General features: G+C 49.6%; 1 protein-coding gene across 1 annotated transcript in view; it reads left to right on the top strand.

Moving 5' to 3' along the window:
- The window catches only part of FGF18 (fibroblast growth factor 18), a 74,093-nt gene that overhangs the window by 12,102 nt on the left and 36,499 nt on the right, over positions 1–25,492 (top strand). The window contains exon 3 of the mRNA XM_075442106.1: positions 15,292–15,472. Within this exon, the coding sequence (XP_075298221.1) occupies positions 15,292–15,472 (181 nt within the window). The remainder of the gene's footprint in view (positions 1–15,291; positions 15,473–25,492) is intronic.

Raw genomic sequence — 25,492 nt, 5'->3', positions numbered from 1 at the left:
TGTAAAAAGAAAAACCCTCTTTTGTGTGCTTGTATTGGTGTCAGTTGGGGAGAACACAGTGAGGTGGGACACAGGCTGGAATCCTCTCCAGATACTTCAAAAACAAACGTCTGGCCGATGCGGAACAAAAACTGCCCTCTCCTCTGCAGAAACCGTGTGCTGCGGAGGGTGGAGGGCTGGGGAAGGCGGCGGCTGGTCCTGCCACCTCGCTGCGCCCGACCGGCAGGCTCGGCACCGCAGCCCTCCGAACAGTAGGCGACGGGGTATATAAATGTGATTTATTGCCCTGTTAGCGCAGGAGCTTGTGGGCTTATAAATTACTTGGAGATTTCTTGATAATAGGAGGAGTGCGGTATAAACAGGAGAGATAATGGGGCTTGAGAATGTATCCCAAAGAACTCTGGGGAAAAGAAAAGTTTCGTGGCTGTTGTAAGGTAGGGGGTGATGGCTGGCTGTGGTGCGGAGGGAGAGCCTTTACGGACCAACCCAGCCAAGGTATTTTTTTTTCTTGCTGATGGGTTTTGTGGGCGCTCCATGGAGCAGCCTGGAGCAGGGCTGGCAAGTCGGAGTGAAAATGCTCATGGAGCCCATTAGCCCAGGAGAGCAGGCTGGGGTTTGCGTCGGGGTAACTTGTTTAAGCAGAACTATTCAGTCTCTCGTGGCCGTGAGCGACGAAGTACACCCTGCCTTCCTCGGAAAGGGGACGCTGTGGCAGCAGGGGTTTTATAAAGCGAAACCGGGAGCGCCAAATAGACACTGGAGCCTTCGGTTAGCAGGGACCGAGCTGGCGTGACGGGCAGCCCACAATTACTGCTGCAAAGCCATTTTCCTCATCTCCGGGATGGTGCCGGCCGGCCTTGCAGCACGTCACCACGTGTAGCCGAGGGGACTCTGCCACTGCGCACAGCAGCAAGGAGCAGGATGGAAGCAGCGGTGACGGCACCGGAGCATTGCTTTGGGGAGGGCATTGGTGAGCTGGGAGGTGCAGGAATACCTCTCCTCAAACATGCCTCTGGGCTGGGTCTGGGGGATGCCCAGCTTCGGCACTGACCTCCCTCTCAGTCCTTGGTTTGCGGACCACCTCGGGCAGGGCATGGGGGAAAAGGGTTGGCTGCTCCTCTGGGGGCTTGTGAGAGGAACACTTTGGGTGCCGACACTGAAACAGAGGTGGTTCCCGTCCCTCTGTTCTCACTCGAAGCTTTTGGAGCTGACCTTACGTTTTGTTCACTGACCATGAACTTCTAAGCCATTCCTGAATGTCTTGGTCTCCTGTTGGCAATGTTTTCTGTGTGAAGTCGTGAAGGCCTGGCTGCTGGCTCCTGGAAGTTCTGCAGGCTGTTACTGTGCAGCATCTCAGACCGTGGTTCCAGGTATGGCCCCCCTGGAAAAATGATAGGAAGCAGAAAACGTTGTTGTTAATAATGACTTTAATTGAGTTTTGCTAAATAAGAGTGGGTGTTCCCAGGTAAGTTGATTTGAAGAGATTTATTTAAAGTAGCACATTTTCAAACGGCAATTGGTTCTGTCTACCTCCTACTTCAACAGGGCTCCCATGGTGATGTGTCTGGGCTTCAGAGGATGTCCAGAGAACTCCATCCTGCCTTACAGTTCGTGAAATAGGCTTTGCAAGGCAAGCAAAGCATAAAGAAAGATCAAAAGAAAATATTTCCCTCGCAGAGACGAAGGAAATTTTGCATCTTCTGTTTCAAATAAGTGAATTACTGATCAAAATAGTCTCTGGAAAGCCCTGTTCCAGAAACAGCTTGCAAGACCTTTGTAAATATTTCTCATGTTTCTCATGTACCTGGGCAGCAGGCTATGCGGGACCGACACCAACATTGCAGGTGCTTGGTCATGGTAACTTGGGGAAAGGAAAAGGAAACTCATCGGCAACGTGTTGGCAAAGTGTGCGACTGAAAAGGGGAAAAACAATTGGAAGGACATGGGGGTGCTCGTCTCCGTGGCTGTGATTTCATAAATTGCCATTTGTTTGTAGGTAGATTTGCTGGCCTGCTCCAGTTTTCACCCTGACTCCTCTTCCTCAACACTGTCACCGTGGGACCTGGCCTTCTCCAGGTCCCCAGTGTGGGTCCAGAGAGCTTCAGTGGCTCATTCTTGGGAGCTGGTCTCCTGCTGGATTGTGCTGTCCTGTTGTCCCAGCTCCCTGCTCTCTCCTGTTCAGGACCCTCCAACGTCATTTCCAGACCTAAGCCTGCCTCGTGGTGCAGCAGCACTGGGCATCTCTAGGCCCCTGCATGAACAGGGCGGATGAATCTCACATCCCCTCTGTCCCCGTTCTGTGAACTTTGGTTTTTGATACAGCTGTGTACTTGCTTTCTAGAAAAGGGGATTGTGCCGCTTGCTCTTCCAGCAGTATCCCAAGTCAGGGCTCATCTGATTGATAGACTATTTAGGTAGACCGTATAGATATGGTGCGTGAAGTCCAAGGGCAGAGAATACATCATTAGGTCTTACAAGTATCACTGACGAGTGGGAATTGGAAGGAGAAAAGGAAATGCCCAGCGGTGGTTGGTATCTTAGTGTGTTTTTACACCTGAGGAGAAGTCACTGTCTCTGTGAATCATAGCTTGAAGTTTGCAGAGATCTTCTTCACGTACAACTCCTTTTCCTGTTTTGACACTAAAAGCTTCGGATCAGCCTGGCAGTCGAGGAAGGGCAGGTCTGCTGCGACTCCTCGTGATGCTGCCGTGCATCAGCCACGTTCAGCAGCACCAGCCCCACTGTCACAGGCTTTTATTTCACTGGGCTGGGATGAAGAGCCCGGAGAGGCTCTCTCCCAAGCTGGACATCCCTATGGGCTGTTGTAATTGGGCTCTGAAAGAGACATCAGCCCAGAGAGACAGGACTTTTCCTCCTCAGTGACTAACATGAGCGCACTGGTGTTCAGAAGACATGGGGCCATTGAGGCCGTTGTGTATTTGCCACTTTTCAGTGATGTTTTGGTAGTTTCCATGACATCAGTTTGATACTTGCCCTGAACCTGCCGACGTCTCCCTTCAGAGTGGTGCCGTTGGAGATGGTGGGACTGAAGAAGATGCTCAGATGAATGATGCAGAAGACAAAGTCTAAATGTAGAGGTGCAAGCAATGGGAGGACTTTTGGGTCTCAGACCGCTAATGTCAGCCAGTCCTAAAAGCAGGCATGAAAAAGTGGAGGCTGGAGGCTGGCTAGTGGTAATGAAGGTGAGGCAGAAGCGAGGTATTGGCAGCACAAACATTCCCAGCAGAATGACTTCTGTAAATCCCTGGAGTGTCCTCTAGTTATTGTTAGATGGATTAACCTCCCTGTCCTTGAACAGTCATTTCCTTACATCCCAACACTGTGTAGAGGCTGCCAAGTCATGGGATGAGTGAGCAGTGACACCTGAGGAGGTCCCTTTCTCCTTGGCACCGTCCCCGTGTAGGGTCACTGGTGTTATCTTGCCAGCATAAGCAGGAGCAGGACCAGTTGCAGCTTAGTGAAAGGTTCCAGGAGGGGAAACTTGGTAGAGGAAAAGTGGCATGGGATAATTTGATAGGGTCTCCAGGCATCTCTGCTGAATCAGCTGTGTGCTTTTGGAGAAGCCACCTTTCACGTGAGGTCAGTGCTGGGGAGCTACCGTCCAGGGAGACAGTTGTTAGCCGCATCTCTATGTTCTTTGCAAATTCAATGGAAAAAGGTGTTTTGGAAATCGTGCCCCGACCTCGTGTGCGCTGCTCGGCAGTTGCCATGTTTTACCCTAGAGGGAGTTGCTTTTCTGCAGTGGGAGCAGGGATCTGTGTGTTCCTTGGACGATGTCAGGGGACTGGGATGAAAGGAGCTACCAGGATAAACATCAGATCAGTGCTGCCTCTGCAAATGTTTATTTCTTTTATGGGGAGACTGGTCTCTGGTGATCTTCTGTCTCCTTCTGATGGTGGTGTTTTCCTGAGTATTGCTCGGGTTTACCAAGTCTGGTACTTTTGCTGCTGTTTTTGTGGAGGTCCTGGTGGGGCTGGTATCAAGAAGAGCCAGAGATGCCACCTTGAACCTGATGGGCCTGTGCTTAAAACCAGCGTTGTACCTCCTAGGAGTGAACGACTCTACCTTCTTTCAGGGTTTGGAAAACCCCTGACCTGTTTCGAAGGAGTGGGCTTAGGGTTTCCACTCTTCCCTGCTGCCGTGGCCAAACGGGTTTGCACCCGGAGCATCTGCCCCAGGAGGAAGCTGCTGCTGGTGGTGGGAAGGAGAGGAGAGGTCACAGTGCTTTGAACCCGGCACGTTTTTCAGTAATTGGGCTCAGGGCTCGTTTGAAGAGAGGAACAAATTGCTGGTAAGTATTTTTAGTGGGGTGCCTGCAGCTTTTGTCCCGGGAGCGCCCCGCTGGGAGGGCTGCCCTGGTCTCGGCCGCAGCCCAGCTGGCGTGGCCAAGCTGGGCTCCTCCGCTGCTGCGTGCGAGATGCAGCGAGGGGCGATGGGGACAAACTGCGTGCTCGGCCGGCAGCACCCCAGGGACGAGTGGGCACAGCGGAGAAGCAGCCCCCTCGAACTCGTCTGTCACCCTTGAAGAGCTCCCTGTGCTTTGCCCGAAGGCTTTCAAGGTGCTTGGGAGCATGCTGGTCGCTGCTGCTGGGTCTGCTTCGAAGGGGACCTCCTCCGCAGCTCGCCGTGCGGGTGACGCGTGCTCAGACCCCGGCTGCTGCGCTGCTGCCTTGCCGGGGACCGGGTTTGCTCCTCGGTGTGTTCTGGGCTGGAGAGACTTCACGGTTTCCTCTGGAGATTTTGTTTCTTGGATGGCTGTTTCAGCTGCTCAAAAACACAAGTAGACAGCTACCTGCCACAGTCTGAATTGCTGAATGGTTTTAGTTCCTGCAGGTCAGGGCAGATCATTTCAGCAGGATTATTTTCTCTATAAAGAAGAGAAACTTCTTTCTTTTTGTTATGGTGGTGAAGGCAGCTGTAGCACGCCAAGCTCCCCGAACCCAGCTGCTGGCTTTGCGGACCCATGGTCTCGCAGGGGTCGGTTGGGGCTGTTCTGCAAAGCCTTGTCGCAGTTTTCTCTGCGGCAATACCTGCGCCACGAGGAGGGACACAGGCATGAAACTACTTCTGAACAATTTTTATGTCCTGGTGCTAGTGGCGAGGAGCAGTGGCAATAGTGCAGAGCCATGCAGGGATCCTGGGTCACGCGTGGCCCGTGTGAAGCCTGAAGGACGTTGTCACCGTTGCCCCACGCCGCAGAGCATGTGGGGAATTAATGAATATTACAACTTACCCCGAGCAGAGAGTGCACCCCTTGGGAGGCACAGCGGGAAGGGGGGAAGTTGTTTCGGGTTTTGTTTTGCCCTCCTTGAACTTGATGGTGTTGGAAATAGCTGTGGTGAAGTGGCAACGACGCAAGCTTAGCTCTTCCCCAGTAAAACCATCTGGGGAGAAACTACGGTGGGAGATTTCAGCCATAAAGGGAAGTATTTTGGAAAGTGTAGGCTTGTGGAAGCAGTGATTTTTGCAGATCAGGACTGTTGTGAAGGCTGTTGTAGTGTAGCACATCCTCCGGAGCCGATCCTGACTTCTCTCCATGGGTTGTGTGTCTCAGAGTGGGTTTGATCTGCGTGGTAGGAGCAATGTGAGGTCTTGGCCCTGGGGAGGTACGAGGGTTTCTGCTGGCACCGAGGTTTGGGTTGCTGTGATCATACACTGTCCAGGTCTGGGCTGTGTAGTTGCAAGGCTGTGCTGTTCAGGCAATGTTTGGCACCGAAGGGGTTGAGACCTGAGCTGGGTCGGGAGATGGCAGGTTGGGGCAGTGCCTGGAAGGGACATGGGGGCTTCACCCTGTCCCTGGCGGGCTCCGCCAAGGTCTGAGATGAGCAGCAGAGCTACATAAACAGTTGGGTGATACTAGTCCAGCTTATTCCTATGTTTCTTTCAGGAAAAAACAAAAATAGTGCAGTAGTAAATGTACATTTTGGAAGACAAGGCGCTGAACGTGGGAGAGAATTTCGAGCCCTGAAACCCACGCTGTCTGACTTCTGTCTGGGGAGTTGACAGCCACGGCATTAACGCTTGCAACTTCCCGCCCCAGGCTGCAGAGATGCCCCACAGAAGCCTGAGGTGACCTTATGAGACCACCACGGAAATTTAATGCATTTCAGTAAGCAAGGGAGGAGTCTGAGCTCTTTGGTTTTATTTTAATACTCTCTTTTTTTTGACCTATTTATCTATTTGAAACTCCCGTTCTTATTATTCTGGAATCATCACACTATTTCCTAAAAATATAGTTTCACTAAGATGCAGTTGGATTTTTTTTAAAATGGACAAACAGTGGATCTTGTGGGACAGAGTTGTAGCACTCGAGCAAAGCTAAACCACTTTGCAACCACGTGGGCCTAAAGTTTGCCTGCATCAGTATCTCTTCCTGAGACAGAATCACCTGGATAAACAACAACTTTGAGTCAGGATTGCTGAGATCGCCGTAAGCTAGCGTCACAGATGTCCTATGTGACCACAGGGCTGGGCATTCTAAAGCTCTGTCATGATCTTGTGTCCCACTTTGGGAACCCCAGAAAGGACAACCGGAATTACTTGACAAACGTGCATTTCAGCGTGTCCATCTGCGATGTGGAAGATCTCAGTTTTCCCCTTGAGACCTCGGTCGTTTGACGGTTGGCCAACGGTCGGAGCTGCAGAACCGAGCACCCACAGATCCCTTTGGGTACGCAGGGACCTGCGGCGACCCTTCGAAACCATCCTGGGGGAGATGAGGTACCAAAGCTGGAGTGGTCACGTCTGCGTGGTGTCAGGTCGGACCTTCCTTCCAGCGCCGACCTCCCTCGCAAGCCCTGGGCAGCGGCTTTGGAAGGCAACATTTTGCCTGTCACAGTGGAAGTCAGAAGGACCACCCAGTTCTGATAAGGGCAATTGAGAAAGGAAGGGGAAGATTGTGAAAAGAGGGGCAAAGGGGCACAAAGGGAAGGGAAAAAAAAAAATCCCACCGCTGAACACAAATGAAGATCAAGACCGCTGTTAAACACACTGCCTGCGAGGGAGGTCTCCACCGTGCCTTTTCTAATCTAGAGCCAGCAAGGATTGTATTAACAGCTTCAACGCAATGGAACAAATTAATCCCTGATGTAATTGAAATCGGTGAGGTCTCACAATAGGTGAGTTTGACCCAGTGGGATAGAAATAGAACAAGTATTGGAATGAAGGAGTGAAATGAAGTCACACTGTTCAGCCATTGGTATTTCATTCCTAGAAACAAAGGCCAGACAAATGCAGAGAATACATGGCTCTGCTGGGCATGGTTGAAAGCTGCTCAATAATATCAAGCTTTGAAGGGATATTTCTGTGTGGAGAGGAAGTATATAGCGGAGGTATAGCAAGCATTAAAAAGAAAGAAAGACAAAGAAAGAAAGGGAGAAAGAAAAAGCCCTGCTTGCTCGTTGCCTGATTGATAGCTGTGGTAAAATAATACTAGCCCTGAATTTTAAAAAACCAAGATTTATCACAACTGGAGAAAAATAAGAAAAAGAGATAAGGTCTGAACTGTCATTCCAGAGAATCAAAACTGTCAAGCGCTGGTGGCGAGGGCAGCGCCCTGCTGATCCCCCTGCAGCTGACACACATGGGGTCGGTTTGCTTGGGCTAGCAGAGGTAGTAGGCACTGATCCTGCTGGGAAAGAGGTGCCTTTTGGGGCTGGGAGGTGGCTTGGTCTTGGCCCCTTTGCTGCTGCCCCATGGCACGAGACAGGCTCTTGCGGGGGGGAAGGTGGACACTGGAGGGGTGGGCTCCCTCTTGCAGGCTGCTGAGCTCCTGTCGCTCATGGTGATTGTATTAATGATGTGACCTGGGGGCTGCAGCCAGTGGCTTGGTCCTGAATCGGTGGAGATGTGGCGGACGGGGCTGTTGGAGCCCATTTAAGAGAGCTGCGTTGCAGCACTTCGGCAGCGCTCTGGTGCTGGGCTTTGCACCGGCAGGCAGCGCTGGCGGGAGGCACCTTCCCTTCCTCTGGCTGCACGCGCTTACAGCTGGGGTTTTAAAAGTCATTAATCAAGGCTTGAAACCCTGCTCTTCCGGAGACTGAACCAATTCCCAGAGTGGAACAACTTTAAAATGTCACCATCTCACAAATGGCGCGTTTTCACGGTTCTGGCTAAGGCTCACTCCATCGTCAAAAGGAGAAATTTGCTTTTCTCGAAGGCGGCGTCATCTTTCTTTAGAAAATGGCCAGATACTGACTGATGGGCCATAAAGCATTCATTTCCTCAGACTCTCTCAGGTTCCAGCTTTTTGGCACTCCCTCCCGCCTTCCTCGTGGTTTCGTCCCAGGCTCAGTCACACGGCTGTCTGCCACCCGAGGGTCGATGGACACGGTGCCTTAGGGGAGCGGATAGCAGCCGTACACGGCTTGGAAAGCTGGCGGGAGCTTGGGGAGGTGCTGGGAGTTTGGCTGAGCCATAGCTGTATTTCTCAGGGGTAGAGTGTTTCAGAGAGAACGCAGGTCTGACGCTGCCCGAGGAGGTTTAATGGATGGCGTCTCTGAATGCAGCTCTCTGGAGAAAAGTAGGCTCCTCTTGCTGAGCAGCTTTTGGATCCAAGTATGTGTCACCTCGCTGAGCTGTATGTCCCCTCTTCCAAGCCCTGGAAACGTCTTCTCTTTGGGTCTCGTTTAACATTTCTGAAATCCAGAGGGACATGCAGGCTCGACCCCCTCTCATCACCCCATTTCCTTCTCCTTTCCAGCTCCATCCCTACATGCACTTCACTTAGTGCATTAAACAGAGAGCAAACATCATTGAATTTCATGTACTGCAGCAGCTTGAAAGCACCCAAGTCGAAGAAATGAGGGGGCTCAGTTTCAGAGCGTATCTGTGCAGGAGCGGGGAGAGCTCTGGGTTTCTCCCTGTGACAGGCTGGTGTCTCCTGCATGGGCCCATGTCAAGGGAGAGCTCGGCACCTGTCCTCGGTGTGGGCAGGAGCCGCTCCACGATGAGGCCAGGCGCAGGAGGGGAGGTGGTCTAGTGCTTGGCTTTCTTCCTTTCCCAGCACAGTGAAATGGAGGCTGGGAAGAGAGCAGAGAAAGGGAATAGCCTGAATGCATTGCGAGGAGACATGCAAGGGCGAGGAGTATTACTTAAGCTGAAGGACACTGTTGGTACAAGAATAAACAGATGTAGACTGGAAGTAAATATACGAGGTAGAAAAATAAGGCAGAGAATATTAGCAAAGTGTTTCTGAAACAGCCTTCTAAGGAAGACAAGACATAAGATGGTTCATGACTCGATTTATGAACGGGCTATAGAGTGGTACAGCTCTTGCGGAGCGAGCGAGATCTATTCGCATCTGGGTTTTAAACACGATATTCATGCTTGTCCAATAAAATACTCTTTTCCCACCAAAAAAATAATATCAAAAAGCCTTTCAAGCGGAATACCTTGTAAATGCTATTGGTGGAGTCTCATGTCTGCATCGTTTTGAACAACCGCTTCCATGGTGCGCTGTGTTGCCCTTTCTGACCGTGCATCCTGGAGAGACGCAGCCATCATCCAAGGTGACACCTCCCAAGCTTGAGAGGGCAACCTAGCTTTTTGGATGTTTGTTTTTCAAGGAAAAAATATTTTTTTTTTTGTGGATAGCAGGAAGGAACAAACACCAAAACAAAGGTCTAGGGTCTGTTATTTTGAAAGGCTTAGTTACATCTGTGCAGTTCTGGCACCGTCACGCCACAGCCTCCCTCCCGTTGGATGCACAGAGATTGACTCCGAAGTGCCCTCTCCCTTTGCTCCAGGTTCCTGCTGTGCATCTGAATATGCGTTAGATGAATTTCCAAGTGTGCTTGTAAGCCCAAAGAAGTGAATAAGTCAAAGCAGTGCATGTCCTTCTGCCTGGCTTCAAACTAGGCTCTGTAAACTGGAGGTAACGATATCCTGGCGATGGATTGACTTTGCAGTTAAGAGGAGGAAAAAGCAGCAAATACGGAGTGCATTGTGTTTCACTGCATGTTGAGGATGGCTGTCACGGTGAGCTAGCAAATCCTGCTGTAATTGGCGTAGAGGAATTCTGCCAAAGTCATGGAAGCAAAGTGGTTTGTTACTTGCCTTTGTGGACTGGAGAGAGATCTGTCTTGGATATCCTCTTGTTGACCTTATCGAGTTAACTTTCATGTGTTTAGAAGGTCATGGAGAAAATCATTAATATTAGATTGATTTGATGGTAGTAAGTATTTCCTGCTTATCAGATGGGGTTTGAAAGGACTTTGAATAGCTTGATTTGTTTATCTTTTGCAATCGGTACGGCCCTTAGCGAGAGGGATTTTGTATTCCTAGTTCGGTTTGGGGAATGACATATGGTTTGCTCTCTGATGAGGCTTGGAGGCTCCATAGGATGAAAAGCAAAAAAATCAGGAAATTCTGAAGTCCAGCTCCCAGCTAACTTGGCCATGCTGTGGGCCTTGGACATCTCGCGCTGTAACACTTCATGACACGAACAATAACAGATGAACATCCCCTTTTATTGGAAAGCTCAGAATAGAGAATTCAAAGTGTGTAGATGTTGGTTGGATGGAAAGCCAAATCCCGTAAACACGGCTTGGCACTGCGAGGGTTTCATTGACCTTGGCCGGGCTGTGATTGCCTTCCGTTCACAACCAGGCATCGGTGTTTGCAGAGATGAGGCATAAACTTGCGTGGGACAAACATCGCAGTGCTGCTGTCAGGGGGTTTTGCCATTCTTGAGCCTTTCTTGGATTACTTCATGGTGAAACCTTCGGCCGCATCAGCAAAATGGTCTTTCCGTCACCCTCCATCTGGGATTTAACAAGAACGAGAGTCATTCTTTAAGCGGAAGGATCATTGTAAAGCCATTTAAAATTAAATCCACTCATTGTTTGAGAATCATTCGGCAAAAAAAGCACTTGAAAATCTCCCAGTGTGGGCTGTCTGAAGACAGATGTCGTTTCTGGTTTCTGTGGCTGTTCAGGAAGGAGGTAGGATTAAATGCGCCTACCTTGAATGACTGGGCCGGTACAACAGAGAGGAGGGAGAGCTGCTTCTTTACAGGAGGGAGGCGTTTCTGATGCATCAGTTGCCTGAGGTAATGGTTGTTTTTAAAAGAAACGCTGTTTATTCACGTGCATAAGCTCTGTATTGCCAACTGTGTTTCCAGGATGTCTTTGTAGCTGTAGATTATCACTGAAAGATGTAATGGTACATAAATAATACATGGATGAGGAACTGATTGAAAGAAAAAGGCAAGGAAGAATAAAAATGAAACTAAATTTGATGTGTTAACGACTGGGAATTTGCAGGTTGTAAACTGCTGGCGAAGAATGAGGTGGATTATATGAAAACCACTATCCTGAGATGCTGAAGAAGTCCTGCATAGACAGTGGCCCATACCAGTTGGATCGATTTGCAAAATAGACCAGTATACAACCCCAAATCCCACCAAAATGCTGGAGGAGATAAAGTAATGCAGGAAATTCTTTTCCTGTCCCTAGAGAGTGTCCCACAGGGCACGTTGCTGGTTGGGAGCTAGAAGGTGCGAGCAGGCAGTCATTTCAGAGACTCGTTGGGCTGAACTCTGGATCCAGAGTCCAGATTTTGCTGCCTACAGCATGGAGGCATGGGTGATCAGATTGAAGGGCCAAAAAAACCAGGCGGTCATTTTGTGTATGACGTTTTTATATGCAGTAATGACATATTAATAGAAAAAAAAAATTTCCTTTTGCTTTGGTGAACAGAAGTGAAAGGCCTTAAGTTTTCAAGGGGCTGGGACTTAAGGACATTTCTGCATCTGTTTTCATGTGGTTGTGATTGTTATGGAAATATATTTGGGAGTGGATGGACTTGGTTTTAGGTGACCTTCTTGAGTGAGTGTTGGTGATCAGGTACCGAAGGAGGCATATGTTACTAATTTTTTTGAGATTTATGAAAGAGAGTCTCTCTTACAGTATATATAAATGGACTTTCTTATCTCGGTAAAGTTAGCTGCTTGAGGGAGTGTACTCTTTAGGGCAGGGATACTGTGAGAGTGGATTTCAGCAATGATCAAATAGGTTTTATCTCATGAAATCGACACTGCATGAAATTTTATTTTAGAGCATTGATACTTTCTGCTGCGGGCCAGATGCGGCCCAGGCTGGCACGGCTACTTCACCTTGGCCACGCTCCAGCAGAGCATCCTGTTTCAACAGAATGGTTAAGCGTGTGCTTATCTTTAAGCAGGCAGCTAAATCCTGGTGGTTTCACTGCTGCTCTGGACTGGGGCTTCTTGACCGGGGGACAGGTCAGCTGCAGGCAGAACCTGTAGCACATCTCTCCTCCAGGATTTCTTCCCATGGGTTAGGGCTGGACCTGTTACTGGCGGTGTGATGGAGTGGTACACGCTTGGGCTGATGTTATTTCAGGGGTCGGCGTCCCCTGCTGATCCCCGCGCCAGGCTACTGCTGGGCTTGGGTGAGGTGTTGGGGTTGTGGGTGATGCCGGCCAGGCCCTCGGCGGGGGGAGACAGAGGAGACGTCGTCCCTCGGGGCTGCAGCGTGCCCTTTCTGTGATGGGAGGAAGGCACGAGCCGATCCTGGGCAGGAGAGCTGTGGCAGATGTGCGTGGCAGGTTCGTGGCTCCGTGGGTGCTCTGGGGTCCGCCCAGGCACTGCAGCTGTAGGCTGGGGCCTCTGCAGCGCGAGCACATGAGAGACAACTAAAAGAGACAATTAAAACGTGTTTTGGGAAATAGGTTGCCTCTTCTGCCTGAGGTTTCCAAGAAAGCAAAGCAACCTGCCCTTCCCCCCACTTCAGATCCCACCTGTTTTGTTTTTTTCCTCGAAAAATGTGAAATTCATTAACATGTGGTGAAAGCAATGTAACGACGTCATCTTGATTTAAAATCTGTTTTAAATCTTAAAACGATGGAGCCAGAATCTTAACTACAAATAGCCTTGCTTTTGTGGGTACGAGGCAGACTGTCAGCATTACTCCAACATCTCTGTTTTTAGTAGTTTAGCGTCCTTTGCAACAGTATTGTCTGAAAAGAAAGCGAGAAGAGGTGCAGGAAGGACAGAAGAGATGGGTATTATTCATGTGAAAAGCCAAGTCCTTGCTGCACTCGGACGTGGCTGCGGTGCCTCGGGGAGCAGGGCGAGCAGAGCCTGGCTGGGTGACGGCCGTCAGCCCCGTCTGCATCCCGCCCTGCTTCTCCTCGTGCGTCCTCGGCTTCGGGTCACGGCTTCTTGCTGCGCTGTCTTCTGAGGGTGGGAGATATTGCTATGATTAATTGTGTAATTCTTGTCTGTCACCTCCGTCATCACTTTGAATGTCCATTTAGACCCGGGGTGCCCTGAATCTCCCTTTGCTCAGCCCGTGCGTTTAGCTCCTGCAGTCTCCTCTGGACTCCTGACAGTAAAATACGAGAATTAAATGGCTTTCTCTCCGAGGACCTGGGATTCAAAGAGCATAATCCCAGCATTTAATAAGGGCAGCAAAGGCGATCCCACAACGTCCCTGTGAACCTCATTGCTGTTGCCACTGTGTTGAATATAATGTTTTTGTTTGGGTTGCTTAGTGAAGGTCTGGTGCTAAGCAGCGCTGCCTGCCCGAAGTTTTCCTCCCGCTGCTGATCTGTGTGTCTACTCGATAAATGGAAATGCTAAAAAGTTCTTTTGAGGTTTTGACTTTCAGGGAGTATTTGACTTTGAAATATTTGCTGGAATGAGGTGACATATGCAGGAGGCTGAAGCCGGGGCTGTTTTGCGTGTTGTGGCCGCTTGCTCTTAGGTGTTTTAGCCTGGAATGGACCTGAATGAGGATTTATTGACCCTTTTTCATTTGCATTGCCAGCTCCATCCCCACACCAATGTATCGGAACACTGTTGCTTGCAGACTAGGAGGACAAGCATGCCTTGGTGGGAATGTGTTAGGAGAAGTAGAAACCCTGCTAGGAGTAAATGTTGTTCCTCTGTCAGTCCCAAACCTGGGCATCATCAAATTCCCATGCGATTCTTATTTTGTGGTGGATTTTGTCTCTTACACACGAGAGGCACACAGCATTAGAGCTCACCAACAAGGAGCAGACTTTGAGTGGTCTTTGCCAAATTAAAAGTTGCCATTTGTGTGGTGGCTTCATGTGTGTGCCACTCGATAATCTTTTGGTTTCCGAGTGATTTATTGTCCCGTGAAGGGAGTCTGCCACCAAAATATCATCCATCTGTGAGGTTGGAGTGGGCAGCATGACTGTTGTGGTGCAAAAGTTCTTGGGGACAGGTCATGGAGCAATCTCTGGGCTTTCGTATTATTTGGGTGTGAAGTGCTTTAGGGTACGTGCTGCTCAGCCTCCCCTTTGGGAGGGCATCTTGAGAATATCTGGGTTGGCTGGTCCTCTGACCTTGGGCAAAGTGGGATGACTCTCTGGAAGCAAAAGCAGGACTCCTGCTTCGGTGTTTCTTGGGAACAGTTAAGGAAACAAGACTTGCAGAGAAGGGCAGGTGTGTCAGAGAAAATTTCTGGTAAAGTTTTAAGGCTGTAGTGAACTAAGGTTGATTGAATCCATTGGCCACAAAAAACAGATGAAGTGGCTGAAGCGATCAGAGCCCTGCTGATAACGGCCTCGCGGCTAGATATGCTGGTTTGGCTCTCCCTGCTCCTCGTTAACTCTCCCCAAGCCATGGCCCTGTTGAGGCACGCAGAGAAGCATCCATAGACGTCACCAATGAGCTGGCTTCACTGAGAAGCAGGGCTGGTAAAAAAGGTTAGTTATACAAAAGGCACAGGCACTATCTAATATACTCTCTATAGTAGTAGATTTTATGGCTCTGCGAAGCTAGAGTCCCATCTGCTGATGTCAGCATAGTTTTTTCCTGTGACTTCTTCCCTGGAGTTGATCTGGGGAATCAGTGCAGCTGCTGAAGGTGAAGAACAAACTCTCTGAAATGGAGTTGTCCATCCGCTTTCTCCCATACGCATCTGTGTGACCTGGAAGAGGCTATGCATATGCAAACGAGAGCCTAATTTATGGCCAGCGTGGCTGACCAGGATTAAATCAAAGCAGGACCAAGCAGAAGTTTTTACTGAAAAAAACCTCCCACAGTTTGATTGTAAAAACCCCGGTTTGGTTTACTGTGGAGAGCCAGCTCTGGCTAGAATTACAAGTTGAGCGCCTGATACCGCGGCCGCAGCTGTCAAGCGAAGGGCAGCCAAGTCCGAGCCCTCGCGCACCACGTGCCCGTTGGCAGGTTGGTGCGCAGTCGTTCTGTCCCAGATGCTGCTTTTGTTTCACGGTCTGTTCTGTTCTCTCCTCCCCCTCCCCATCCGCTCTCAGATGTTTGCTGCCGAGGAGAATGTAGATTTTCGGATACACGTGGAGAACCAGACGCGAGCGAGGGACGACGTGAGCAGGAAGCAGCTTCGGCTCTATCAGCTCTACAGCAGGACGAGTGGGAAGCACATCCAAGTGCTTGGCAGGAGGATCAGTGCCAAAGGAGAAGACGGAGATAAATATGGTAAGAATATTTACTGGGATCCCCCATTCTCCCGGTCAAAGGCTTTAATCCTCTATCTAATCCTGCTGGGCTGAGAACATCTTGGGAGAAGAATAAGAGCAGCGATAAAAAAAAAAACAGGATAAAAGGGGGAAAAAAAACCTTTCTGGGTTAAGAACATGGGATTTGTTGTGTTGGAGCAGGCTGTCAGCCTGGCTCCCAGCTGCAGGCAGTTCCCACAGTAGTGTCATGCCCAAATTTATTAGTGTATGGTCGTGCTTGAAGAGAAGAATCCTTTTCTGCCCAGCGTCTGCTGGAATTTGTAAACGATCCCCAGGTTGGCGACTGGGGATGTTCTTTCCCCATGAACTCTGGGCTCGAGTTTGTGTGAGTTCAGTGAAACACCGTCACCTTTCTAGGCTGGGGGGATGTTTGGTTTGAGCTGAAATCAAGCAGACTTTGGAGCTTTGAGAGTACCTCTGAGCTTAAGTTGAATATGGGTCGTGTGGATCCTGCAGGAACGCAAAGAATTGAACTTCCCCCAGGCTAACCGTGTGTTCAGCTGTTCTCACGGTGATTTGCACACAAGCTAGAAATGCTGCTAGCAGGTTGGATGATGAAAAAAACTCTGTAATTCTGGTACACTTTGAGATGGTTGTGGCAGAGATACTTTTGGTCCAGTTGGTTGCTGGAAAGGTTTTAGGGCTGTTCAGAGAACTGGTCCTTTCTCTCCTATGGATGCACAGCCCCGTGCGTTCATGCGTCGCTGCAGGGGTGTGTGTACGCATCGGCTAGCATGCACGTTCACACGAGGCTGTGATAGAAGGGATCATAAGAGGTGTGAAACGGCATCAGTTGACTTCACGTGCAGCGTGGGTGCGGTGGAGGTGGGCTACGATGACGGCAGCTCAAGACCTGGGAACGGTTGTTGCCTGGGGGAGCTTCGGGCAGGATGAGGTTACACGCTGGCTGCCGGCACGGGCAGAGGAGCAGGGCGAGCTGTGCCACGGGGGGTGACAGCGAGAAGCACCTGGCTGGTGTGGAATGAACCCCACCACTCTTGTGCAGTCACCCACTCTCTCAGAGGAAGCCCTGCTCCGAGGTCTCATCAGCCTTGTCCCTTGTCATTCCCAAATTTCCAGATAGAACAGGAGTGGAAGGCACCACTTGGCTGCTACTTATTGTGTCATTTTATTGTATTCATCCTCTTAAGGCTTGGTATGTAAACTAGCCGCTGCGTGCTCGCTGCTGGCTTCCCAGGGAACGCTCTTGCCGGCAGTGACTGTCAGGTAGCGTGATGTAGTCTTCCTCTCCATAAAAGAAGGCAGCATTTACAGTGGGGTGCAGCAGGGAAGTGTGCCCATGAGCAGCTGACAAGTGCTAATTTATGTGTCAAAGCCCATCTTGTCCCCTTCATACATATGCAATCGTGTCTGAACAACGAATCCTCGTGCGGGAGTGTGCTCGTGGCCGGTGGCGATGCTGCGCGGTCGCAGAGCCTGAGGTTTCCCATCCGGGGAGCTCCCCGGTGCCTGGGTCGCGTCGCCGGCATGGTCCCGGAGCGCTCGGGCCGTGGTGGCCATTCGCTGACACCCCCACCCGCTCCCTCCCCCCCGCGCCTCCTAATGAAACTCCTTGACGCGCCAAGCTGCAAAGCCTTCCCGTCCCTCGCCGTGCTGAAAGGTTATGGAAATCTGTTCATCATCTTGCTTGGCACGGGAACACTCGGAGCATGATAATCGGGGAGACAGTGAGGTGGGACGTGGAGGTCCGGGATGTGACCACGCAGAGCTCCTGGCTGTGATAATGAAGGGGGGAGAGATGTCAGAGTTACTGAAGTGAGAACCATCTGTGTTGCAGCCAAAACTGGATACAAAGGCAATGACACAGGATTCATTATGTGCAGGGAACCCCTCCCCCCGAGGCATTATTATGGAGTAACCTTTGATCAAGAGCAGAGAGAGGCTTAAACCAGGTCTGGGGATCTCAACAGTAGCAAACTTTTGATCCACGTCTCCGTCTCGCTGGTTGGATCTGCCTCTGAAGGAGGACACCTCTCCCCTCGCATGGCAGATGGCTGTTTTTCCTCCTGCCCTCTTTCTCCTCTTCCCTCTGTCGCTGCCTCAATGCTGGCACAGCGAGTCGCATCCAGGCTTGGTGCTGGGGAGCGCTCAGCTCCTCTCCTGCCTCTGTCACCCTTGCAGCCTCCCACGGCCTCTCCGCTGTCTTAACCCTGTCCCCACTGACAGGGGAGCTGGAGGCGGAGGTGGTGTGGATTGACATCACAGAATCACAGGGTGATGGGGGTTGGAAGGGACCTCTGTGGGTCATCCAGTCCAACCCCCTGCCGAAGCAGGGTCACTCAGAGCAGGCTGCACAGGACCTTGTCCAGGTGGGTCTGGAATATCTCCAGAGAAGGAGACTCCACAACCTCCCTGGGCAGCCTGTTCCAGGGCTCCGTCACCCTCAGAGTGAAGAAGTTCTTCCTCGTGTCCAGCTGGAACTTCCTCTGCTTCAGTTTGTGCCCGTTGCCCCTTGTCCTGTCGCTGGGCACCACTGAAAAGAGCCTGGCCCCGTCCTCCTGACACCCACCCTTCAGATATTTCTAGACATTTATAAGGTCTCCTCTCAGCCTTCTCTTCTTCAGGCTAAACAAGCCCAGCTCCCTCAGCCTTTCCTCGCAGGAGAGATGCTCCAGCCCCCTCATCATCCTCGTAGCCCTCCACTGGACTCTCTCCAGTAGCTCCCGTCCTTGGGATTACAGCCCAGGGAAGGCTTTGGGAGGACGAGCAAGAGCCAGTGCCTGACAAAAGGCAAGAGATGTGGGAAAAGGTGCCCGTGAGCTGGCTCCAGTGCTGAATTCTCCCAACCACTCAGTCCTGTTAAGAGAGGGTAACATCAGGCAACGGCAGCGCAGACTCGGTCTTAATGTGGGAAGCTCAGTCAAGCGGTGTGGCTGTGGCTAAACCCCCATAGTGCTCATCACCAGCAATTAACGCTAGCCAGTTTTAAGGATGGGGGAGCTAATAACATTTTGGCACCTCTTTCCCCTCTCCTCCCATACATTCCCCACTGGTTAAAGGACAGTGTCCAAGTGAAGAGATGCACTTTTTTTTTTTTTGCAGCTTCCAAATGGCTGGTGTGGGAGGGTTGTCCTGCCTTTGAAGGGAGCTTAGTTTTATTGCAAGGTTTTATTGACTTCTGTAAAACTTCTCGCCTCTTGGTTGAAGGGAATGCCCAGAACAGAGGGGAGGTGGCAAATCTCAGGCAGCGAATTGCTCCTTTCGAGGCGGCCACCGTGAGTACAGCAAAATGACCAGCAGCCCTGGTTCAGGGAGAGAAGATACACAGGGCTGGGGGAATCCGCCCCGAGGAAGCCCCCTTGAGTGTTTTATCCCGGTCCGCAAATGCCACGTGCAAGGAAGAATGCGTGCTCTGCAATGCACAGTTTTGCTGGCGTAAGAATTCCGGTGTGTAATTTTTGGTTTATGTGTTCTTCAGGGCCAAGATCTGGCCCCATGTGTCGAATTATTAAATGGCAAATTAAGTCAGTTAATAGAATTAATTGAGTCGATGTAATCCTTTTAATCAGATGGATTTGATCCCTTCTCAGATGAATTAGAATCCATTAACAGATAAGTCAATTATTGGACTAAATTAAATCTCATAATAATGCCTGCTGCTCACAGCAACACTAATTAATCTAAATACACTTACCTATCTCCTAAGGTTGTTTTGTTTTTTTTTAAGGCTTAATTGATGTTCCTAAAGTGCTCTGAGATCTTTAGATAACAGACGATCTATGTGAGCAAAATATTATCTCTTAACAGACTATAAACTAATTAAAAGACTGATCTATTTACAGATTGCTTTTTTACTTTAATCTCTTCGAGCTATTCAGAAGGCGTTTGCACTGGCCCAGAAAAAACAATATTCCTGTTATAAGCTTATTATTACTTTACAGGTTTCTAAGTGGTCCTTTCATTCCGAAAATGAAAGGGGGAAGGAGAAAAAACAACCATTAAAGTGCTGACAAAAAAAAAGAAAAGGACCTGGAACCTTTATATTCTACCTCCGATAAATGGTAGAGATAGGGAAGAGAGGGATCAGTGACCTGAAACCTTAGATCCTTTCATTTATTTTCATTTCACAAAAGGCAGAAGACATTCTATCCTGTTTGCTCACGATCTTTGTATCCGGCGCAGTTGGGGAGACAGAGCTCGCTTGGTTGGGTGAAGGCATTTTTTTGCCTCATTTGTATTTCACAGCCATGTGATTTTTGTTTTAATTTGTCCCTGGCTACTGCTGCCTTGCGGGGCAATGAGAAGTGATAGCCATCAGGAGAGAGGCGAGGGGGGTGTGAGAGGTCTTTGGGCTTGCCCTCTCCCTGGAGGTGACTTTTATTTGCCGTGAGTGCTTGGGTGTCCTGACGGCTGGGATACGGGATGTGCGGGTACATTATTAAGTCAGTGTGTTCCAGGTTGCTACCCGGTGGTATTTTGTCCATTGACCTAGTCTGTCACAGTTCAGAAAAACTCTTGGGTCCCTTAGAAGGTTACAAACCATCTGTTTTATAAACCTTCTCGTCTACAGCATGGGAGGCTTTGAGGACACCCCGCACGAGGGGCAGCGCACGGGTGTGACATCTCTCCTCCTCGGCATCCCGTCGCTGCTGGCGTTTTCAGCCACCCGGGGCGGTGGGCCCTGAGCTAGTGAAGTCCTCTCAAAGACTTCTCCTGAGTTCAGTGGGATTTAGCTCAGGACTCAAGAGATGCTCCTGAGACGGGAGGTTTGGAGAGGTTGACAAAGCGTGGGTTTGCTAGCAGGGTGTCGACAAATCTGGGGTCAGGTAGACCAAGGAGGGAAGGAAATTCAAGAGGCGTTGTGCGTGCAGGATGCCAGGGGTCACCTCCACGTGTGGTGGGCGTTCCTGGTGCAGAACGTCACGCCCCATACAGATGTGCTTTTTTGGGTGTTACGGGGAGAGCAAGGAGCTCGGGGAGACGGGTACCTCCTTCCTGGGGCCACCCCGGCCTGGGTGATGTTCGCCGCAGCTTGCAGTCCCAGCCTTCCGTTCTGTAGCTGGAGCTTCCCAGAGACAAGCCCATGGAGAGCACATTACAGCTGTCTAGACATCAGCCACACTCCATCCCGCCAGAGGTTTCGTTTGTGGTAGAAGTGGGCTCTGTTCCATGAGGAGGTGTAATATGTGTGGAAAATATTATTATAGCAAAATAGCCTCCTTTAATTGACTCTGAATTTTGCAGGATGCCTTCCTAGGTTTGGGTAATCCTGTGCTCTCCAGAATTAATGAGCTGACATAGCACTTCTCCGGGTTTGGCAGCCTGACAGCTAATTTAGAACTCCCTAAACTCATTTCACTAATGACTCCCATTTGTTCTATCTCAAAGCCTGGAAACAAATGCAAAATACCAGTGCCATTGTCCCATCTTTAGCAAGTCATTCTAGCCCCTCAGTATTTCTGGCACCTTAACAGCAAGCTGCCTTGGGAAACCTGATTAACCCTTTCCCTTCCGAGAACAGTTAAAATCAATTTTGATCCCCCTCCTGGGAAGACAAAACTGAACTCATTGTGCCTGGAAGGCACAGAATTAACCTGCAAGAAAGATGGAAGATGTAGCCCAAAGCAGCAATTGGGGTTAGTTAAATATAGCTGTATTTCCACGGGCTGAGCGTTCAGAAACCTGCTTTTCTTCTCTGCCCAGGTGTGTGCAAAGCGGCTCTTCGTCCAGCGCAGCTCAGCCCGCTGCCCCGCCTGAGCCGTGATTTGCTTTGTAATTTATTCCGCTGAACCATCAGGATGGCTGTTTCCTATTTAAGCGCCGTATCACTGCCTCCAGTCCCTTCCCTCCAGTCCCTTCCCATTACAGTTCTGACATGACAACAAGACAAATAATTTTTTTAAAAGACCTTTTATCTTCTAAACCATTTATTTTCGCTTACTTAGCCCGGGGGCAGCGCTGACCTCAGCGTAAGGGATGATCATTCACCATGGCAGCTGTACAGTCATATGGGTCCTGGGGACTGGCCTGAGCCGAAGGAGCCTTCGCCATCCAGCTGCTGTGTTTTGGCTCTGTGTTTTTCCCCTTCTTGCCCAACATCCACCAGTTGGTTTATTTTCTTTATTTTTTTAATGTTTTTTTTCCTTAAAATGCTTCCCCTTCTCATCTGCAGTGGGGCAGTGGCGAAGTTTTCCGTTGAACGCAGGCGTGGGGATGAACTGGAGCTGCTTCGCCGACCAACGTGCGGGGCTGGGGCTGGGGGTCCCAGGCTGCGCCGGGCAGCGAGGAACCTGGGCTGCCCTCGCCTTCCAGGTGACTCTGAAAAGTTCAGCAGCCATTTGAAATGTGCTGTAAGCGGCTTATACAAACCGTCTGCACGTTTGAGGCGTTTTTATTTTTTATTCTGCCATACTTTCTGCCTGTACCAGGGTAAGGAAAAACTCTGCTTAAGGTGGGATGCGAAGTCTGGGAAGAAAAATCCAAGCCTTTTGCTTTTTGGTTCTTGACAAACCTATTTCAAGCAATGTATTTGTTGCCCATTTCCTTACTCGCTTTTGATAGTCACTACCCCGAGCTCCCACTGTGGCCAGCTTCACACCTGCAGTTCAGCTCTCGCTGCAGCAGTCCCTGCTTTGTACCTGTAGTAACAGCAGAAGCTGTTGCTTATTTTTCCTCTGACACCACAGTGATTTTTGATTTCCCTGCTTCTGGACCTTGACATAGCTTAAAGAGCCTTGACTTTCACAGGAGAGGGAAAAAAATTTAAAAAAATCACCCTTTAGCTCTGTGTCCAAACTTCAAGTCTCTGTAATCACTGATCAGGGTTCAGAAAACATAGGCCTGTCTGTCAGTAAATATTAGGGACCCAGAAATAACAACGAGAAGTAATTTAGAGGTCTGCTGATAATCTGTCATTTTTAATTTCTGCGTGGAGTGGAAAGTGAGCTACAAAGTGAAAAATCTTTATTTTCATGCAAGTCATAAAAGGGTTTTTGTTAACAGTTTGTGCGTGTGTATAATTCTGTGCTGTGATTTAAGTGTTCCCATTAGAAATGCAGAATAGGAAATAGGATCCCATCTGTGAGCAATTTAAGAGGAAGTGAGACAATGGAGTCGATTGCTGCTTCAGTTTAGATAATCAATACAAATATTATTAGTATAGCGATTTATCTTCCGAGACACTTTATGAAAATGTGAATGCCAGACCCTGAAGACAGGTCAATATGATATCTGTTCCTGCCTTGCTGTGATTACGGGTTTTTCCCGTGAAGCTCAAGCAGCTGCTTTGCTAAATGTTCTTCCCTGGCTGTGATGAAATAATGCAGAAACAAAGTTTGGGCTTCCCTTTCTCCTCCGTGACTCTGAAAATGCACTGTGCATATTAGTACGAAGATTACTTTTATCTGCCATTTGTACCTGGGGACCGCCGGCTGGGTACGGGGAGATGATCTCTAAGGTCCCTTCCAACACAAGCCATTTTAAGATTCTATGACAAAGTTCTGGAAGAAGTTTGCATAATTTTAAATATATTTCTAGGCCATGAGTGGTTCCGTGCACAAATGCTGAGAGAGCTCCTTTGAGTTTATTCCAGTTGTTGTACATTAGTGGCTGTTATCAAGCCTTGTATTGTGGTATCTGAGGTTTTCCCATATCTACACATTTGGCCAGTTGTGAATTCAAGTCGGTTCTTGGGATGCAATTAAATGTACCCTGTGAATAGGCTAGTCTACATTTCTGAAAGGGTTTTTTTAATTGCTTTTACTTTGGAGAGAGGGGAAGGAAAACATCAGCAACAAATTGCCTTTTAAATGTTGGCTTTGGTATACATTACCATGCATGCTGTCAAGTGGCCACTGAGATTTGTCCTTCATAAAAAAATATTTGGAGGAAATTAATAATGTCAATAACCCTATTAAGAACATGCCTAACTAAAGACAGGAAGGGAAATTCAAAACTTGGTGTGTAAAGAGCACACTTCTGCTTGAAGATAACATGGGATCTCGCTAGGTTGCCATTTGAGAGACCTGAAGTCAGTAGCTTGCTTTGCTGGAGATGTAATGTTGGTGGTGTTGGCCAAGTCACTCAGCTGGGGCATCTCCCGCCCTCAACTTTGCCCAGGTTAGGTGGTGGGACACTGAGGCTGAACCCCCTAGACAGTGGAGAGAGAAGGACCTTTGCTCCTCATGTAGAACGAAGTGGCACAGATTTCATCCCCTCAATCTCCTCATGTGTCCCTCCCTCATCTCCAAAACAAGGGTTGCACCATTCCCTCACCGTGTAGGTGTGCCGTCCGGATAAAAGCATTGCAAATGGACAGACGCTAAAGGGACGGTGGCAATGGAGACCACATCAGTAACCTGGTTAGAAGTAATTATTTAGTGTTTTGAGATGCTGTGAGACCATTCCTGTTTTCAGGTTGGGGTTTCCTCAAGAAAGGTGTTAGATGTTGTAAAAAAAAAAAAAAAAAAGGCACTTTAATTGCTCAGATTTCACCTCAGCTCTTTTCAAAACCAGATAGTCAGGAATTTCCGCAGCTGCGAGGTGGAGCACAGCAAACATTACCAACGCCAGTAGCATTGCGTGGCTGTCTGGAAGAGGAAGGAAGAGCCTGGTCCCCTACAAATCTGCACCGAGCCTTAGGCTCGGCAGAAAGGTGAAAAATAATGAAGCTCCCAAGAAGAGAAATTGCTGATGCATGACGCTTGGAAATCTGAGAGAGTCCAAAAAGGGAGCTGAAAATACCCCCCAAAAATGACTATCTGTGGCTTGAACGAAATAGTGTCCGATCAGCATTCAGAAACCGCTGAATTCAGGCCGTTCCAATACTGGCATTTTCCAGACTGCCTGCCAGTCGGATGCAGAGGAGAACACGTGTAGAGCGTCTGCGGTCTCAGCGCTCGCAAGAAGGGGAAGGCGAGCTGGAAGTAAAAGGGAGTGAGAAGGCCCGGTAGAAACCCCCTGTTTTTTCTTACTGTGAAGAAGAGAGGGGGTGTTGGGGTTGGAGGGAAACGGTCGCGTGGCTGCACTCTGTGAGCATCACTTTTAATGAGCTGTGCCAGCAATAAATAGCGCACGCTTCGGTCCCTGATGAATTTTAAGTATTTTCTGAATGCTCGTAACAGACAGTTTATGCTTTTATGGTGAGGTAGGAGCTGAGACCTTCTAAATGTCTCTTGAGCTTTGTGTGCCTGACTTCTGCTGTAGGCGTTTAGGGGATGTGCTTTCCTTTGCTGATGCTACCTGGAGTGAGTGGTTAAGCTTGAAGAATCGCTGGGTGGTGCTCAGATTTATTTTGCCCTCGTCTCTGACAGCTGAAATGAGTGCCTAAAAGGCCTTCTCCTCCTCTGCATTTGCAGCTGCCAAAGAGGGTGCCTTTCCTCCCCAAGCAATACAAAAAACATCCTGCCATCTGCCTTGACCCTGCCTTCTTCTAGCTGTAACGAGTTTTGGGTCTTCTCCAACAAGCAGTTTCCCAGTGATCCCAACTGGGTGGCAGCTGTGTTGGCTGGAAGGATCCGGCCCCAGGTAGTGCCATGGAGAGGAGTCCTTGTTCTCTGATGCTGCTCAGCTCCTTCAGTTCCTCACCCAAGATCTGGGCTGGTGGGATGGAGGAGGAGCGGATGTTGTGCCTGAGTGGCACAATGGTGACGCAAGCCATTGGTGTTTGAGCATATGGTCGGCGACATACGCTTGGGATCCTGGCTTCAAGTTGGCACGGCTGGTATGGTTTGGTTTATACCTGATGTTCTCAAGTGCTTTCAGAAGGACAAGCAGGAGAGGGAACTGGTGGTTGGATGCGAGAGAGGAGCTCTAGCAGCAGGGGACGTCACCTGCAGCCGCTGGAGGTGGTGAAGACCTTGGTGTGGAGAAACAGCAGGGAAAGGTGAAGAATCGGGCAGCGTGTAAACAGCAGAGAAATCTAAAAATGTAATGTCCAAATGGCCTCAGCGCTTGGCCAGGGACAGCCATGAGACTCACGGTGTGTTGATGCCCCCCCATGTGGTACGGGTGTGAGGGA

The sequence above is a fragment of the Opisthocomus hoazin genome, chromosome 23, assembly GCF_030867145.1.
Source record: "Opisthocomus hoazin isolate bOpiHoa1 chromosome 23, bOpiHoa1.hap1, whole genome shotgun sequence".
Classification (NCBI taxonomy): domain Eukaryota; kingdom Metazoa; phylum Chordata; class Aves; order Opisthocomiformes; family Opisthocomidae; genus Opisthocomus; species Opisthocomus hoazin.
This window is presented reverse-complemented; position numbering and strand designations above follow the sequence as displayed.